This window comes from Antennarius striatus, chromosome 15 (genome assembly GCF_040054535.1).
Source record: "Antennarius striatus isolate MH-2024 chromosome 15, ASM4005453v1, whole genome shotgun sequence".
Taxonomy (NCBI): domain Eukaryota; kingdom Metazoa; phylum Chordata; class Actinopteri; order Lophiiformes; family Antennariidae; genus Antennarius; species Antennarius striatus.
In genome coordinates, this window is record NC_090790.1 from 15,083,285 (window position 1) to 15,103,543 (window position 20,259).

A 20,259-nucleotide genomic window follows, 5' to 3' on the forward strand; every position below is an offset into this window, starting at 1 on the left:
ATGCTGGAGTTTAGGTGTTTCAAATGAAATGAGGCTTAAAGTAGAGACAGAAAAGTGTTGGAAATTGCACATCAGAGCTAGAAGTGGAAAAGACCACAAAACATATCTCTTTAAAAGTTTTTAAAAAAAATCATAGTAGAAAGTGCAGAAAATGCACAATAATTATTTTAACAAAAGTAGGCAGGTGCATAAATTTGTGCTTCCTTTTTGCTTGTTTTATTTGAATACATTCAGCATTAATTAATTACGTTTGCCTTTAATTCACATATTGAACCTCTAGGGGGCGCCACGACCCGCAGTTCCGTGTCCTCTCAGGTTTTGATTATGATCGAAACGGTGTTTCGATCATAATCTGATAGACCCGTAAAGTTTGAGTAGAAATGTCATAAATGAACTACATTGCAAAAAATTCACAAAATATTATGTGATTTTTTTACATTTTTTTTTTCTTCTTTCTTCAAATGTTTCTTGAAAAAACAGTGTTGTGCACACCGGCATTTGAATAATGCATGTACTGCATGTTTTATGATCATAAGATGTGGGCAAATCGTCATGAAGAAACACTTCGTGGTTCTTTAAGTAATAACTTTGTGATAAAAACACAAGAATGTGACAAATTATTCACTTTTAATATCAATTTAAAACACAAAAATGTTGAGTTGTAATATGATTACTAGCGGGAACCCGTGGAAATTCCACAATAAAACAATAATATCAAACTTCCGGGTAGACACCTGAAGCGTGACATTGTGAGGTTTTCAAATCAGATTATTCAAATACATAGGTGGGGATACTCATTGTGCAATTAAAGCCTCTTACAAAACCTCAAATAAAAAACGGTTTGGAGCCTGCAGGGGGCACTAAAACTTCTCTGCCTCAGAGGAGGAAACAGGGACGACTAAAAGCAACCGGACCAGTGTTTCAACTTGTCCAAAAAGATCCCTACAGCTTCTGCCCTCCTGTTAAAGGAGTAATCCAGGAGAAACATGGAAAGTTGCACTGAAAGTGACTCTCTGTTCAACTCTGAGTATTCCTCAATGACTGCAGGAGGGATTATGCAGCTCTTCACCATATAAATATGTAGAAAACTAGTGGCGTGTTCTAGTGCCGCTGATAACCAATCATTCTCCTCACTGGATCTAATATAATAAATATTTTTTTCTTGTGAGCCGACGGTGGGAGGCGTCAGCTCACCTCCCAGCCACTGCCGAGGCACCCTTGAGCAAGGCGCCGTCCCCCCTACAAGATGCTCGTGCGTGACCCGTCACTCTGCCTCCTTGTACCCCTGTATGTCCTCTCTATACTAACTGCATGCCTACAGGCCCCTGGTGTGTGCTGTGTTCTGGGGCCTGTAGCCGCCGTGTGTGTAATTAACACATATTTTATGTACGTGTGATGTGTAAAAAAAGAATTTCCCCAAGAGGGACAATTAAAGTAATGGTTATTATTATTATTAGAACATTTGGGCTAAAGGTGACGTCACTCTGGGCACTGACAGAGTTATCGGTTAAATAGTGAACGAGTTAACATGACTTAACTCAAAATGTATGGTTTCTAAATATGAACGTAAACTAAAACAAGACGTTATCAACAAGTCATATTCATAGCAACGCTCCCTACGGACCGTCTGACCTCATTCAACGCACTGTCTGTCATTGGACCGTCTGTTGCTAAGTCCCGCCTCACACGGAGGGAACGGGCCAATGACGTGAGGCGGTGTTGCACATTCAAAATAAAAGCATGGTGAGTTGAAAATTTCAAAATCTAATATTTTTCTTCCCCCCCCCCCCCCCCCCGCGGTGTATTTTTGGGTTGGAAAAATACGCCTGTCTCCAACATTGGAGGGGACACGCCACTTCCATGAAACCAGAAACGTTATAATTCTGTTGCTATTCGGAGAGAACCAATTGTCCCAAAAAAAAGTTCTGGTTCAAAGCCCTGATCTGAATACCTGTAGCACTAGTTATTGGAACACAAAATGTGTTTGCGTTTAATTCACGCGTTAAACCGCCAGGGGGCGCCACGAACCGCAGTTCCACCTTCATGTCATCTCAGTTAGAAGGTTCTACAATCTTTAATCCATAATGAAAACTTACTTTTATGGTTCAAAATGTTCTGAATCAACTTTTTATTGTTAAAAAAAAAAGTGTCAGAAATATGAAAGCATTTCATATTTCTGTCATCCGTAACCAGCAGATGACAGTAAAACGAAATTGTTTAAAAATTCCGTTTTAGTCATTAAATCAAAAATGGGATTGATTTTTTTTTTTTTTAGATGTAGAGGTCAGAGGTCGAAGTTTCATTCAACCCCTTCATCCATCAGGTTTTTGTGTAATCCAGCTGGAAATAGAGACGAACCAAATCCTTGTTGGACAGATCGATAGAAACCAGCATTGATCTGTTAAATGCCGCAGTTTGATCTTATTAATGATCTCTGATGAGAAATATCACACATGAACGAATGAATGAATTAATGAATGAATACTTCAACTTTGATGTAAACTGTTGCCTAAATCAGGAAAACTGATCATAATAATAAAAAGAAACAACACCCCCCACCCCAGGCTTGAATCTCTACACCGTCGCCTATAGGTGATGAAGTTTCAGAATCTCCCTGAAGGAACCAGTGAGGAGGAACCTGTAATTCCAGGTGTAGCAGAAGGTCAGAAAAGTTCCATTCCTCAGAAGTCTTCAGCTATGAAATTATTAAACTTTCATGTCATCTTTATTTTTTTGCGGGTGATATATGAAGGATGTGTTCCATGACTCGTGTGAACAAACGCCTTTTGTTCCGGCTGGCTGGAAATTACATTCCAGTTGTTCAGGTTTGTGGGCGCTGCTGGTTGGTGGAGGAACGCAGCTTTGAGTCAGTCTCGTTTAACAGCAGCTCAGAGACAAAGACGACAGACGGACAGGGTTTCTTTGCACGTTTTAACTCTGGTCTATAATTAAAAAACAAAAAACTGGGTCAAGCTTTAAGCAAACTCTCTTCCTGATAATCAAAAAGGTCAAAGAGCTGTTGTCATTTCGTCTCTGTGGTTACAAGTTAAATTGAGGGGAAATGGCACAAATATGGCATTGATGTTAAAATTAAATGTTATTTTAAAGCAGAATGTTTTCCCACTTCTGTGTGACAGTGGGTTTCAGGTGCTGTAGATTTTCCTTCTCATCTTCAGCGGATGAACCTGCAGAAGGGGGGTGAAGCCATGCTGGAGGAACAGGTACAGAACGTGGTTCAAACCCGTCTCACTGAAATCAGCAAGATGCTTCCAGGAAAACCGGTCGTCTCCAGTATCATGTGACGCAGACTTGGTGTCATTAAGGCCACGTCGTGTTGGTTTGTACCAGAAATGTACAGAGCTTTGATCTATGGTCTTGCTCACACCGGCCTTCTCCCTCGTCTTTCAATCTTACCCGGTTCCTGAGTGTACAAAAGTTGAAATTTGACCTTTCATAGATTTCTCAAGGCTAAGGTCCTCATCTCATTTTCATCCCTTTTGCTGCCCGAGAAATGAACTTTTTGTTTCATCTTTCTGTCTGCAATGGTTGGTGGACTAACGGACAGACGGACGAACGGATGAACACTGACAATTACGATACATCACCGCTTTGAAGCGACATGTAAAAACAGCTAAATGTCTTATTTTCAATATTTAAAATGTTATCTTTGTGTTATTTTGAAATGCATGGAGTTTAGAAAGTAGTACCGATGGTCAGTGTTTTCTCTTCTGTTGACCTTGAACATGTGCTCATTACTGTTACCACGACGACAGGATGTTTCTATAACATGTTGATTAACGCTCAACCAACAAAGACTTCGCACAGCAGTTTTATTTTGATCGCTATTGATCGTGTTAGATCACAAACTGATCAGATAAGAGACACGTCCCATGTCAGGTAGAGGAGTGTCAGCAGTCCTGCCTTTCTTTAAGGAGGAGCAAATAAGCCGATCATAATTCATTCGTCTTGTGATCGGATTATTTCTCTTTTGTGGGTCACGGGAGGTTGCTGGATCCTCTCCTAGCTGACTTCGGATGAGAGGCAGGGGACCCTCCAAGTGCGACACCGGTGCACCGTGGAGCCACGCAAAAAACAAACAACTACACACACACATACACCCACTGCATCACGGTGCCTCCCCTATTCTATAAGTGATTAATAAAACTTATTTTTATAACTGTTGTCTGATTGATGATTATCCGTCCAAAAGTTCCTGAACCCAAAAACAACAACAACAATATTGTTCCCACAACTTCAATGAGGTGCAGTCGAGTGTACAGGTTGCCATGGATACTAACACCCCCATACCATTACAGGTGTACAGGACAACAGCAGGTCAAAGGTCACAGATCCCCCGTGGGATTTGTCCTCATTTGCCCAGATGGCATCTCCTTCGTGTCCACACAGGAAACGTTTCACCTGTTTGTCAACGTGCATGATTTGACCATCCTTTGTTCCTCTCCAACGTTTTACACGTGTTGCTGCATGAAAGTCAGAATAATTACAGAAACCAGTGAAGCGGATGATTCATGTTTTAGACATGTTGTGTGTTCAATTTCAGTCCAGCCCAATGCCATCAAATCTGTAAGTATCTCTGAAAAATCTCATTTAAATGGAAATAATCGTGGAGGTGAAGCTGCAGCGATGTTCCACCCAAACGGGACTGAAGATCTGCAAACGCCTCATCATGTGCTTCTTGATACACACCTTTTCCACCCAGCATGAAAAAACAAGCGGTTTTCTTTTGGTGGCGACGTTCCCTGTTCTTCCTGTCTGTGGTGCGTTCACTGTCTCCTTCTGCGTCTCCATCCAGTTCAAACCAGTTTCTGTTTATCAGCCGCAGACACAGCCTGCATAAAAGAAGCCAAAACACCATTCATGTGATTATATGTGGGTCAAGGTACACACGCACGCACGCGCACGCACACGCACACACACACACACAAACACACACACACACACACACACACACACGCACACACACGCACACATACACAAAGCTCTCCTTGAACATGATGTAATGTTTCATAAACTTCATAAACATAAAGTTGTTCTTTTTAAACCTGAACAGGACAAACGATCAGACACAGATGACAATGGATCAATGGATCAATGCTCATTCCAACTCTGTAAGCGTTGAACTTTAGAAAGAAAGGAAAAATATTATTTAAGTCATAATATTATGACAAAAAAAGTTGTAAATACACAACAGAACTGTTGTGTATCTTAGAAATAATTTCATAAGTTGTAACTAAAGCATCAAAAATGTGCCATATAGTCTTAAATGACAGGCCAACAGATCCAGAAAACCAGTTTTACACAAAATGATATGAAAATGAGTTAAAAGACTGATTTACTGCTAATAGCTCGAGTTTAAAGTATTCAGCCGAAAGTAGATGTTCAGAAAGGTATACTTGTCATCTGAAAATATGACTTTGTTCTTGCAGTATGGCTTCTATTGTTATGTTACTACTATTCACTGTAGTGAATAAAGCTTCAAGAGAAATCCAGATAATTGAAATGATGAAAAACAATGATTCAATGACTAAAAAGTAAAATATCTGTAGAATAAAAACAGAATGTCTCAAGTTTACAAAAAAATGGCAAGAAAAAAAATTGAAAAAGTTTCTAAAAAGTGTCTTTTTTTATTCGCTATGTAATGCCTGAGCAGTGGATATGTACAGTTTCCTCCAGGATTAATAAAGTATCTATCCATTTATCTAAAGTGCTTATGTTCCAAGAAAATTTAATGTTTTAAAGATATTTGCAAGTAAACCTAATTAAAAACAGTCATAATTTGAAAAGAAAAAGTCATAGAGCAAACATAAAGGTGAGATTTAAAGTTTCAAAAATCAAAAGATATCGCAATTTTACAAGTGAAGACGTCACTATATTGAAAACTTTACTCATATTTTTTTTAAAAGAACGCATAATATAGAATTTCCAATTATTGCTCATATACCAAAATAAATTTGCTGTATTTAAAAAAAAATACAGCAATAATTTTTAATAAACCAAAAGTCATATTAGAAGAGTAAAATCACAACTTGACAAAAAGATCAGTTGTACTTTGTGAGTAGAGCTGTAATATTACCTGAATTAAGCAATAATTCTATAAGACAAAAAATGTGTTTGGAGAGTGAAGTCATACAATATTGATGGAAACGTCTACAGGAAAAAGTCAGACTCTTTCTGGATTGTAGCCAGAATAATAGTGATTTTAATTTTGAAAAGTATTAATTTGTCATTCATTTTTAAGAAAGTCTCAAACATTGTGACTCTGGACGACGACTTGAGGAACTCATGGAAAAACCAAAAAACGAAAAGCAATTCATTTATTTTACAAAATAAACTTTATTTTATCAAAAGTTGATCATGACAGCAGAAAGATCATGACAACAATAATATATATGTTATAATGCACAGAAATGGAATAAAGAGCAACAGAGTATATGAAAAACTAGTGCAAAAAAAAAAACACAAATACAAAAATATATTGCACTTTGAAGTTTTAGGTGGAAGAAGTCATGTTTGAACAACATTCTCAATTTGATATTTTTGTCTGTAAACTTTTTTTCTTCTTTTTTTTTTTTTTTTTGCACAAAGCTTCTTTCATGAATCCACATCCAGAACAGCTTCGTCAGAACCAACAGGAGACGTGTGAGGCTTTATGCTGATTGGTCGGAGTTGTGCTTTGTTTTTGTTGACCCTGTTTGGGTTTATACCTGGTCGTCGCACTGCATTCACTCCCCTCACACACACACACACACACACACAGACACACACTCATACACACACGTTGAGCTTTAAGTGCTTGAGGTGGTCGTTCTTACAAAACGTAACGATAGAAAACATTTTGCTGTCTTGTATAACATGCTCACGTTAACTGAAGACAGCTTTAAAATCTGTTTAAAGTAAAGACACACACCTGTGGACAGAATCTGTAGCGTATAGGCCCGTGGCATCCTGCAGTATAGAAACCCCCACCCAGAGAAAAAAACTCATTACAGCGTGTGCAAAATCCACGGTGAGGCCTGGGGAGGCGTCCGCTTCACTTCCTGCCTCCTTCAGGAGTTTGTTTGTTTGCCTCGTCTTGAGAACAGGATTGGATTCAATCCCTGGTCCATATGTTAACCGTCATCAAATCCTCCGTCAGCTGACAACCCCCCCACCCGAGTGAGGGGTGGGGGGGGGTCGGTGACATACAGTGATACACCATCTGGAGAGAAGCAGCAGGTCTGGGAGCTGCTAGAGGCGACGAATTCTTGTTCAAGCAGAAGTTCTGGGGCCTCCGGGGCCCCCGTCAGCGGGATGGGCACATGTCAGGTCTCGTCACGCCGGCGGTCCCGCTCACCTCCACGGGGGGGTCAGGATAAGGATCCACCTGAGACAGGTGACACAGAGGAATGTCACGAGCTGCTGGTGCAGCGACAGATGAAATACAGAAGGTGAATATCAAGAAGATACAACAGGAGACAAAACAGTTCTGAAGTTCACTAACGTCACACTGATGGGACCCGATTCTGTCCAGAAGATCTCGCTCCTGCGTTAGTTAGGCTCTGTTTTTATCAATTTGTTGATTAGTTTGTTGGTTAGTTCAATTGCTGTTTTGTTTTTTTGTAACTTTCCTGAACAAAAATGTTGGTCTTTTTTTACCAAATTTTGGTTTAGATCCAGATATGAATTCAATTAATAACAAATTCAAAATGGTAAAATTGTAAACATTTTTCCAAACTTTGCAAAAATGTTGTCAGAAGATTCAGCAGTTTTTGATTTCTAAGGGAAGAATCATTAAAGGATGATGGAAATACAAAATGTTAAGGACATTTCTTTGGATTCTTTAGTAATTAGAATTTTTTGACATCATAAAATGTTGATCATAAATCGCCAATGGTACCATTTTTACGTTTTTAGTACAAGAACGAGATGTTTTACATCGAGCTGGTTTATAATATATTCTCAATCAGTTCTCAGAGCTCATTTTATCTCAAGAAAGTGGTGCATCCCTGGGATGCACTTTATAAAAAAATTGTGCATCCCAACATGACGTTTATGAATACCAAAAGTAATAACAGAATATACGGTAGAAGCGTACGCAAGGATTGAGTTTTGCCAATAGCACAACATAAAAACTAAACAAAATGTTTTTATTCATAAAATCATAACTGTTAAAGTAAAAAGAAAAAAAGAGTAAAATTATATATAAGTTTTTATCAAAATGCCTTCTAGTCATTTAAAAAACAGTTTTAGAAATAAAGAAAGCTGTAATTTATTTTTTCACTTTTGCTTTTCACTCAATAGTTTTCTTTTAATTCATAAACTGTACTGTCCTGTACACACTGCATCAAGCTGACAGAGCTTTCTCCACACGCATTTCAATAATATCTGTCAATAATATCGGTCTGTCTCTTTTTCTTCATTAACTTTTGATTATTTTTATGCAACAAACCACTCATTGTCACTTGATTTTTCTCCAACTGCTCCATGTTTGGTGATAATCAATCAATCAAGCAACCATTATTTGTAGAGTGCTTAATCACATCAGCAGACATTTCAAAGCGCTTTGACAGACAGAGAAACTCAACAGGACGCTTATGATTGCTCTGGCGGGTCTAACTAACTCCTCGCTCTCACTGTCTCACGGTCGATTTTAATGAGACAGAATCACGCAGGTGAGTCTCATAACCAGCAACTCATGTGAGGAACTTGCGCGAGACCAAAACATAATGCCGATTTCTGACAATCGTGCATCCCTGTCAAAAAATGTGCATCAAAGACGCAAGGACACACGCAAAAGAGAACTTTGAGTTCTAGCTTTCATGTGTTCACGGTGAGACAGTGGCGCCTGTACCTCAGAGTAGAGCGGCGGAGGGCGGTATCTGAACTCTGTGATGAACGTCAGCAGAGATCCGTGCTCCTCACTGTCGTCGTTGGGGCGACCGCAACCATGCAGACAGTCCCGTCTCTCAGATTCTGATATTGACAGGTCGCTGTAACTTGGCGGCGCTGAAACAATCAAACGAGTGTCACGAACGATGAAACATGACAGTAATAAAGGAGCACACTGGTTCAGCATACACACCCTCAGGTGTCTCCTGCAGGCCCAACCAATTCAAAGTGCTGCAATTGCTGCTGATGCTGGAGGTGCGAGAAGTACAGGCGTGGAGAGGAATGGTCCCGATCACAAGAGGTAATGACAGAGAGAGATTCAACCCTCCGGGAACGTCCACGTACACCTGCAGGCATCAACGACAAGAGCAGGGTTAAAGCAAATACCAGAACCTGAGTGGGAGCCAGTTCTACCGGTTCTTATTGATGACAATGAGATCAACTCCAAAACTCCTGACGTTTGTTCTGCAGCATTCAGATCATTAGAAGCAGCGCAAAGGCCTGCCATCAATCCCATAATGACTGAATGATGCAGCTGATGGTGGAAACGACACATGTGTGACTCCTGCTCTGCATTAAAAGCATTTCTTTATTCACAGACGTAGATTTTTCTGAGTAGTTTAATTTTCTTTAGTGTTATCTGATAAAAAGGAAATGGCGAGAGATACACAGGCATCGCCATGGAGACACAGATTTCCGGATTTAAGTCATCGTCACGGCCACATCATACAATCGTGCAGATCAACTCGATTTGAACGAGTGTGGAATTGACTAGGGAACGCTTAAAGTTGCAAAACAGGAAAGATTGTGAGGCTTGGATGACCTGTCGCATCCTGTTACAGCTACTAGCCGTTAGCAACTGTAACAATAAAGCATTTTGCTTGCAGAACGCCTCCCTTATGTTATCATGTGATCTGTGTCAGAACCGGTTGGACCCCCACCCCCGACTCACCACAAGGGCGTACTCCACTTTGATGATGGGGCAGTCCAGGATGGAGGGCGACACCGGGGGGATCTTCAGCAGCTTGCCCTCCCAGCTCTGGCTCTTGCCCTGAGGGAGAGGATCTCCTCTCAGATTGGACACCAGCTGCTGGATCTGTTTGCCTTTTCCTTTAGCGAAGAAGGTCTGGTTCTGGTAGAGCGCCGCCTTGGGCACCACCACCCTGGAGGAACAGTTCTCCACCTCGGCGAAAATTTGAATGGACTCGCCTTGGAGAGAGAAAAGAGAAAAGAGTGTGAGGGACAGCTGGAAGGACAAGCAGAGGTGAGGGGTGAGGAGGAGGAGGCCTGGCGCACCTGGGGTGTAGCCTTTCCTCTCGATCTTGGCACTGAGGGAGATCGGGCCGGAAGCACAGAACCAGCAGCACAGAGTCTTCTCCTTTGTACCCGCCTGGGGGGCCTGTTCACACAGGAAAACATCCAGTGTCACAACCCCCCCGTGATACAACCTGTTAGCTTAGCATAGCATAAAGATGGTAAACCAGTTAGCACGCAGCTAACCTAGCGACACACCGCTATAAGGAACTCCCAACTCCCAGCACCTCCACAGCTCAGAAGAAAAAAGGCTTTTATCTTTATTACATTTGGAATAAAAAAAATTATTGAATAAGGTTTCCTCTGGTTGCCTAGCAACCATTCCGAGTATAATCAAAACCTCCAAGAAACTTTTCTCTCTATTTTTCTGACAAACCAGGACACGCTAATGACTTGGAATGCACGTTGCTGCCCCCTGGTGTCTCCTTTAGCTATCACACACATCTAATCCGTCAATTATTTTGATCGACCACAAAATATCTCGTGAATCTGTCAGTCGGTTATAATGACATTCTCTGCGATGGAAGAAAGCCAAAGGAGCACTGATAATGTTTTCACTTCCGATTCCTGATCGCGTTTCTCTTTGTTCGTCATCGTGAGAACATTGTAAGAAAGAAGCCGTACGGAGATAAAAATACTGGCACAAAAAGAAGTGATGAGGGGCAGGTTTTCAGGGTCGTTAGGTGGCCTTATGTAATCCGACAGGAGCTGATCTCAGTATAGCTGCAAGGACCAAAATGAGAACGTATGCATGTCAGGATGGTTTAAGTTCACACGGATGTTCTTTCAAAATGTTCTCCATCATTTCTGACACACTCATCATCATATAGATAAATGTATTCCAATGAGTGTGTGATGGATTTGAATAGATTCACAGATTCTCTAATTTTGCTGTTTATCCGATTGTTTCTTCTTCTACTAATTTTACCCTCTTGTTTAGATTTCGCTGACTGTAATTGTTTTATTTTACAGCTTAATTCCTGTGATCTTTTATTGGTTTATTGTTGACATGTTTCATGAAGAATCTCTCTAATTGTTTTGTTTGTGCTGCTCTTCTTTTTTTTTTTTTAAATTTTTTAAAAATAGTTTATTCCAGGCGTGAATTAGCAGACATGAAGCTGAGTTTGATGAAAAACCCTTTCTTTTTCATGACTGAATCCGGTCTTAATGCTAAGCTAGGCTAAGCGGCTGCTGCCGTGCAGACGTGTGGCGTCCTACCAGCAGCACCGGCGTGTTGATGTCGATGTGCTCGAACACGATGAACTCTTTCTTCGCCTTGACGGGCAGCAGCCATGGGCGGTGCAGTTCAGCTTTCATCCAGTACCTCACGCTGCCGTGCTTCCCTTCAAAGGAAGTGGCCAGAGCCCTGACAGACGAGACAGAGGGCAGCACAAAGAATGTGAGGAGTGAGGGTCTGCGCTTGTGTAACCGCTCAGATCCTTTACACAAGTCTAAGTGCTGCGTTACTCCAGGAACATTCCATCTATAAGTACTGGACGTGTCTCGTTTTATTATTATTAGAACGTTATGTTTAATCTGGTGTTTAAGCGCCACCAGCTAAATATTCCAGGTCGTCTGTTGGTTAATGGGAGAGAAGAAAAGCATACACGGAACACACGTTCATATTCAAATTCAGAGTTTTCTTTTATTATGTTTGCTTCTCTGGTCAAACATCTAAATTTTGCACAAATTTCACCCAAACTATATGAAAGTCACCTGAAACAACTCAACAGTGTTAATTTTCCATCCCTTCCTGCTGAGGAGGTGCAGCTTTAAACGGGGCTGATGGAGACAAACAGCCGATGGAGGCGATCCGAAGGCGCTCGATAAAACCCGAGTCAGCGATTAGAGAACAATCTGCAGCTTCAGGAGGCGAAGCTCGCCGTCCTACGAGCGAAGGCATCGTCTGAGGTAAAGCCCTGAACCGTTTGCTCCAAACATAGACGCGAGTCTTTAACAGCATCTAAACCTGATTTCTACGACTTTCAACAGAAACTTTACGAGAATACACATCCTTCCTTTAACCATCGAACCCAAACCGTCGGATGTTCCCGGGCGGTTTTAATGTAAGAAATGTCGCGGCCTCGTGTTCGCTGAAGGCTCACGTCCTGTTTTAATCGTCTCCTCTACATAGTCGGGCCTTCACCGTAACATCTGAGGACATTTTGACCCAATAATGCTGGAGACGCGAGAAACTTTATATTATTTCCTGGTGGGTGACTACTCTCTCCATATAAGCTGTTTTTATAGGGGAAGTAATCTTTGGTGTGGCTCTAATGTTTGATGGTAAAACACGACACGACTACCGTGTGGTGGATGTCTGTGAATGTACTCACATCTGAGGGAGGTTGAAGCTGAAGGCAAACTCGTGCAAACCAGCATGCAGAACAGTGAGACCCTCTTCAGGACAGTCTTCATCTGAAAAAAGCACATCAGCATTACACACCTCATCCATTGGTGCACGCTGCCATTAATTGTAAAATGCATGCCTTAATAACAATAACATCGATTCACGCCAGCGTTAACTTTTCATGTGGTGTTAATTCTGTGGTAAACCCAGTGCACGTCGCTTCTTTGTAGTAAAGATCTGAATTTTATGCAAGGCTGTTCTACAAATAAAACCATCAGTCAAACGACATCATAATTACCAGCTCGCCTCAGACATGCCATTCCAATTTACATTGTCACCTGTTGGCTTGCTAACCGTATAATAATCCCCAAACTATTTTCGTAAACAAATTGTTCAATTTGTAATTTCAGGACTGCAGACACAAGGATTTTCACCTTTTGTCTGCAGTTATTTGGAAGTAAAATGAATATTCTGATGGTGCAGTTTGACACATTTGCTTCCGGAGACACCGGAAAATATTTTTTTTAAAACTTTTTAGTATGTTAAGGATTGATCCTTAAAAATCAATAGAAGATGGTTAAAAACGGAAAATATAATTAAAAAAATTTTCAACGGAAAACGAATGTACTCTATTTAAATTGACTTTTTATACTAATAATATTATAATAATAGTAATTTATTCAGGACTATACCGAAACGCTGTGTTTAAATAAAGTTGTTCCATTACAAACGAACACTCGATGTTTCACGCGCTTAAAGATGGAGGTGAAGAAGAAACAACAACAACAAGCCCTCTGCTCACTTCCGGGTTTTCTTCTTCTACCGTTTATGTTCTTCAAAGCGCGTTCAAACGTCTCCAGACCTTCATCTTCCTGCCACCTCAGCAGTCTCTCCCTCTCAGCTGTCATAAAGCGGCTGGAGTGCGCGAGCGCGCGAGTGCGCGCACCGCGAGTGAGTGAGTGAGTGAGCGCGCGCTGCCGTCAAGTCGCCGGCAGTACGGAGCAAGCAGGAGCAGACCGGTACGAACCAGCCTGAGCAGCTTCCTCCAGCTGGAAACGCCAACGCACACATCGCAGCTCGGCTCCTGATTGGACGAGGAGTTGACATAGAGCACGAGCCGCGCGTTGAGTGGTGGAGCCCCGACAAGCCCCTGCCCACATTAGTACCGCCATGCGGTGTGTGTGTGTGTGTGGGGTGAGACGGAGTAGGTCGAGACGGGCGGAAAGGTGTCGGAGCGACTTCCTCACCGATGAATGAAAGAAAAGATGACGGAGGTGTGGCCCCCGTGTCGCTCCCCCCAAAAAACTCCCGAGTTACTCACAGGAAGTGTGTCGGGTTTAAACCGGATCCAACAGGCCGTGGACGCAAGATGCGTTCAGGTGCTTGTTGAATGTCCGTCAAACAATCGAGCTGTTCTCACATTAACTTCACATGGGAATAAAAAAAAAAAAAAACATTTTTTTTTCATCATTAAACTTCTCAAATCTGAGAACAGCTCGGGTTTTAGCCAAAACTGTTGCTTGGAGAAAATGTTTAAGTAACATTTTCTGCTCAAATTGGAGAAAATAAGTGATAATAATGGTAGCTTCGTGATAATAATGGTAGCTTGTTTTAAACAACAATAAAACTCCCATTTTTCCCAGTTAATCTTCAAGTATGTTTGGTGGTACGACTTCTTGTTGAACAGATTTGTCAGTCAAAATTCTTTTCATTAAAATGAAAAAGCTCGAGTCCAGAGGAGAATCTTGTGATACAATTAGCAGCTCAGCTGTGGGGACTTCTACAAAAACTCTGAATCCTGAATTCACAGATAGGTTGGTTTGTTTTTCCTTGGTAATCCACAGATTTCTCTTCAAAAACACGGTGCATTCTATTGTGTATAATCACTGTTCAGCTGACTATTAGACAGCTGCATGTGATGTGTTTTGGATCGTTCTTGTATCTCCAAACATGTCTGTGCTACGATATTATCATGATTAACCTTTGATATGGACGCTCATAAAGGCAGCCGTGTTGGTTCGAATCATTTGTTTTCGTGGAGATGAATGAATTCATTTGTAGTATCAGTCGAACCCCAACGCTCCTTTTGAGGGTAATTCTTCATTTGTGCTCTAAAAGGGACGCGTCTGTCAACTTTTACCATCATTACTCCAGTTACTTCTGACCTTTTGACCCTTAAATGTCCAAATAAATGTTGATTCAAACACGAAACCCTCAATATTCTTCATACTGAGGATGATGATAACCAAACAAATATTGAAAACATAGGGGGGGGGGTGTTATAGCTTAGGGCCACAACAGGAAACCCAAAAAATTATTCTGCTGATTTGGGGTTGGTGCTGCTCAGTAATGTGACACATCAACGGGTCACACCCCAGGTGATAGTCGGGTCCTCAGTGTGTGAAATGTCTGATGTGGAAGAGTTAAATTACTATTACCGTGTTTTATAAGGTTTACAAGTATGGCACACACACACACACACACAGACGGAGTCAGATGGGTCCTCCCCTCTCCTCCCCCCCCCCCTCTCCTCTCCTCCCCCCCTCCCTGCTAGTTTCTGAACAGGTTTGAACCGCTTCTAACAAAGGGAGTTGTCTGGGCTAACCCACTTCATGATGTTATCAATTCAAATGTTGATTTCCACGCGAGTTTGCGCCACGGTTGCAAGCAAATGCGGGGGGGGGGAAAAAAAAAACAAGCGCTCCGTGTCGGAATTCTGCTTTTTACTCGAAGTCTTTTCACCAAACTTATCATCATCCGGCAAGAAAGAAAGAGCCCGAACCTGCGGGACGGATGAGGGTTCGGGTGCCCATAATTAAACCGCTGGTAACCGCGCGGGTGCGCGTCGTCCGGTCTGCCGCGGGTGATGACCGGCGCCGCGGACCAGCTGTTGCATCAGTACCACTGCCGCCGTCTCCGCCGCGGACCGGTAAACTTTTGTGTCACGTGCCGCCGGAGCGCGAGCTCACCTCTCTCCTCTCCAATCAGCGTGTCGTAATGGTGCAGGTATTCCACCTCCTCGTTGTAGTTCTGGCTGTACGCCGTGTTCGCCGCCGCGTTCCGTGACTCGGTCCACCGGACCTTGGCGACTCCTCTGGCGGTGACGTCCAGCCGCTTGACGCGCACATCCCCGGTAACGTCCACCACCACCCTCCCGGAGACCAGGTCCCCGCCGGAGAACACCGGCAGGTTGTTCTCATTCAGACTGTCAAAGTAGATCCCCAAGGCCCTCACTTTGGCCAACACCATGATGTCAGTGAAATTTTTAAAAAAAATAAAATAAAATAAAAAAAGAAATGATAAAAAGAGAGGAATAAAGAAAAAAATGGATTGTCCTGATTAGCTCCGGTCGCCCAGCTCAGAGCTGGATCTGCGGCCGGTTCCTTGACCGTTCATCCGGCAGAGACGCTCAGCTGATGAGCCGCTGCTGCGCTGCGCTGCGCTCCGCTCTCCTCCCGGTCCTCCCGGCGCTCTCCGGTGTCTGCTGCCGCCTGCTTCCAGCCGCTGCGCTCTTATAGCCTCTGTGCGCAAAGATGACCTCACTGAGCATGTGCGCACAAACAGCCGCTCACCAACACGAAACACAACATGAAAGCACAAACAATTACCCACGAAAGCGTTTTCTCACTTCTCTGTTGTGCATTTGGACGAAAAGAGAGTATAAATATGTTAGTTTCGCCCCGGCGGTGTCATTGAGAATATTTACGCAACCACTGGAGAAATGTGAGGTGCGCGTTTCCATTTAGTGCTACTTCTTATTTTATTCTGAGTAGTGAGTTTCCTTTACCTCCGCGAAAGTACTAATAGTGAAAAATACTCTGTGTCGCTTTGAAGTGTTGCATCAACAGAAGTACATGCTTCCGCTAAAATGTACCTGAAGTACTCAAAGGAAAGAACTCTTCAAGAGCAACAGCTGGATTCCCCAAGAGACGAACCGGACCCCCGGACAGGACCCAGCTCATCCACACCGTGGATGAAACGCGCTAATATCACCACATTATAAGTAAAAGATCTGCTTGCAATGGTACGCACGTAAAATAATGTCACGAAATATTATAATATTTAGAGTAAAAGTATTCTGCTGACCTATGAGACAAACTCAGGGCCTAAAAAGCCAATAAGAAGCTCAGTTTCTCATAAAGGACGAAGAGAGTGATGAGAAAGGAAGAAACTGTCATTAATCCTCCTTTGAAGTCTGTTCTGGAATAAATGTGGAGTTAGTATATCCCAGAATTCAAAGTGAAGGCACACAATGCAAGAAAATGTCTCCTGGGAATGAATCCGTAATGCTGCCCTTCAGTTATACTGTTGCTATGTAAATTCAGTTTTTAATTCTCTTTTAGCTGAAGGGGCTTGTTTTGAAAGGCTTTGTACAGGATGACATTAAGAGCACTGTATATTCATTAATCTGCTGATCATTTTTCTCTTTTAACAATGACTATTCTGTTCAAACCTCACCGCTGTAACAAACACGTTCAAAGGATTAAAATATTTCCAAGAAAATGCTGCAAAACGTCATAGTGGGAACAAATTTCTGCAAAGTTAGTGGAATTTTCACAACTGTCCTCACAGCGGTTTTAAAGGTCACTGTAAAAGATATCATTCATAAGACTGGTATCATACCTGATGTTTTTGCTGTTTATGTATTCCAGGATACAAAGGGTTTAAATAAACACATGGCGTCAGACAAACTTTAGTCTTTTCTATTTGAGTCGTCGTTTTGAAACAGGAACGGGCCGAACACACAACCTTGTGGTGCTCCGGCGTCAATAATGGCTGCCGATGTGGAATTGTTCACCTATAAAGCTTGTATCTGTCACTGAAGAAGTTGTTCAGGACATCAGGGGTAGGAAAGGGCATTATGGGTAGGAAAGTTGAGACAGTGTAGTTGCTGGATCAACAGGAGCCACTTTGTGTTCTTCAAAGCAGGGTCAGGTTCCTGTGCCCCTCTTAGGTTAGTAAGTTAGCCCAGTTGCACTAGTTAGGTAATAATTGATAATTAAACATGTTTTAACCTGAAAAGTGTTTTTTACTTCTCCAGATTTTTAATATTATTATATTTAATATGCTATCAATGAAGTATTTACATAGCTGTCTTAAAATGGAGAATGATTTGTTGGATTCTTATAACCCGGGGCACAACTACCACACACACACGAGCTGACACTCCCGGGCTATTTTATCAGTAATAACGTTTTACTGCTTCACCAACTAAAAAAGTCACTGCAAGGCGAAAACCTGAAGGGATGTTGTGTCATATTTTAAGTTAAGACTGTGGTTGTGTCTGTTGTAAATACAAGCTGTTAGCCACGAAAGCTAAGGTTAGTTTTCAAAATTATCCCAGCTAACAAAAATAATTTGAGTTTATCCATTGCATTTTACTCTCAGATTTAAATATATCGCTCAAGATGGATGAATTCACACCTTTGTAGTCGTTTTATGTAGCATTCGCTAGGAGGCGGTTGAACACTAATGTTATCCAACACAGGCCAGTTGATTTTTAATGTTTTTTAATGACCTAATGTTCCCAAAAATCTTCATTCTGTTATCAGTTGTGTGCTAATTAAATCAATTTATACGCTTCTTATCATAATGTGTGATATTTAGCGAGGAGGTGGTTTGATGCTAACTGTTAACCAGCCATAACTAATGGGTTAAAAAAAAGAAGGACCGTGTGAGGACTGTGAGCTACTGTGCATCAACAAGTTGTTTAGCCTCACACCGACATTAGATCCTTTAAATGCTGCATTTCATTGAGTCTAATACAGGATAGAAGCTCCAACATTGAGCTTCATTCACACGACTAATCAGAGACAAGTTCTGACTGTGTCCGGATAAAAACAAGCCGGAAACAAGCCGGAACACAACAGGATGACATTTGAGGTTCCCATCATGAGCATTATGTCATGATGTCATATGATTGGTCTATTGTCAGCCAACCAATGGCAACAGAGCCAAACAAAGATGTCAGTGTTCAGCTTTAGATTCAGATTTCAGGAGTAAAGTTAACTTTCAAACGTCACAACTATACAGTAAACCATAGTGTATGTCTACCCACTTATTTGTGTAAATTAAATGTAACTGTTTACATGTACTGTAAACAGAAAAAAACCAAAAAAAACAACTACTTTTATGTAAAGTAGCTGCACTGTTATTGGTTAATTGTGACCTGGTAACTTTTATGCTAATCAGAAATCATAAATGTCTTAATGTATGTTATTTTACGGCTGCAGACAGCAACATCCACACATTCAAATACATGTAAAAAAAAAACATGCAATCTGGTCAAATAACAAACAATTTTAATTCATTTATTTTTTAAAGTTTTAACGTTGTGTTTGAGAAATGATCCAAAACAAATGAGATGATCTGGAAACAATCATTAGTTCACGCTCTATCAATCAAACAACTTCTCCATCCACACACATTTAAACCGTAGTTTATTCATCCATTCATCCCCTATTACCGCTCCTTCACTTTTTGTGGGTCACGAGGGTTGCTGGAGCCTATCCCAGTTAACTTACAGGTGAGAGGCGGGGGACATACCGAATGCGGCGCCAGTTAAACTGTAGTTTAAGTGACGTTAAAACATCTTATCGTTTAAAATCAAAGAGCTGCTTTTACTGCTTCTTAATTTTAAGACCTGTACACTGTAAAAAAAAAAAAAACAATTGAGAAAAACAACCAATTATTTATTAGCATTAACTACACAAGATAATTAAATATACAAATTTAGGACTTGTTCACTCAAGCAAATTTTTAACTTCACAAAAATTTCAATCTGAACATCAAAATTGTGCAAAATGTTACTCATGACTCATCAACTTCTATTCATCCATCTTCTTATCCACTTCTTCCACTTTTGTGGGTCACAGGGGTTGCTAGAGCTCATCCCAGCGGACATATGGGGAAAGTGGCAGGGGACACTCCGGTCGCGACGCCGGTCCACCGTGGAGCCACACAAACACAAACAACCTCTTGTGCACACACACTCACCTAAGGGCAATTAGAACATACAAACTCCACACAGAGCGGGACTTGAACCCAGAACCGTCTCACTGTGAGGCTACGGTGCCACTTATTACTTTAATCTCCGATGCAGAAACAGAGAAGACAAAAATAATTGTATGATTGTTGCATGTAAGTGTTTTATTTACTGCACTGGACATTACTAATATGCTCACATGATATTTGTCCTGTTGGCTCAGGTTGTAACTATGGCTTCTGTCTACACAGTGTGACCTCAAGAAGCGATTAGCATTAACCTGGTGGACATTCAAGTAATTCCACTTTTCACTGGTTTATGTAATGTGTTGGTGCAGCCAGTACGTCTGGCAAAATATAATAAGAAATCTTCATAGAGCATCACCATGTTTAAACGCTCTGAGCAGTGCTAGCTTCTGTGTTGTGTACATGTTGTTCCCGCGTCAACGCTCCAGAACACAACAAAGTCAGAGCGATGACCTTCACCGTCTGCAGGAAAACCCGTACTCCACAACTACAATGCATAGGAATTCACATACAGATTAACAGATATCTAAACAAGCATAAACACATGTTAGTGATTTGGATGTAAAAGCTGAGTCTGGTGAGGTGTTTATTACCTTGGGAGGTAAAAGAGTACATTCCATACTTTTTTAAATGTCATGAACAGAACGACCACTTCTTTGATGCTTTTTGGGTTGCAATAGGAGGAGGAGGAGAGG

General features: G+C 41.5%; 1 protein-coding gene across 4 annotated transcripts; it reads right to left on the reverse strand.

Moving 5' to 3' along the window:
* Positions 1-6,334: 6,334 nt before the first annotated feature.
* LOC137608877 (arrestin domain-containing protein 3-like) lies at positions 6,335-16,025 on the reverse strand. Of its 4 annotated transcripts, none has more exons than XM_068335490.1 (8): positions 15,523-16,025; positions 12,540-12,621; positions 11,422-11,569; positions 10,186-10,288; positions 9,842-10,098; positions 9,083-9,236; positions 8,852-9,006; positions 6,335-7,384 (listed from the first exon to the last, which is right to left on the reverse strand). In XM_068335490.1, the coding sequence occupies exons 1-8, from the start codon at positions 15,800-15,802 to the stop codon at positions 7,304-7,306; spliced, it is 1,260 nt and encodes a 419-aa protein (XP_068191591.1). In that variant the 5' UTR covers positions 15,803-16,025; the 3' UTR covers positions 6,335-7,303. The 4 variants fall into 4 exon arrangements, with proteins under 4 accessions (XP_068191591.1, XP_068191595.1, XP_068191594.1 ...); XM_068335494.1 differs by having other exon boundaries at positions 6,335-7,416; XM_068335493.1 differs by having other exon boundaries at positions 6,335-7,419.
* Positions 16,026-20,259: the final 4,234 nt, after the last annotated feature.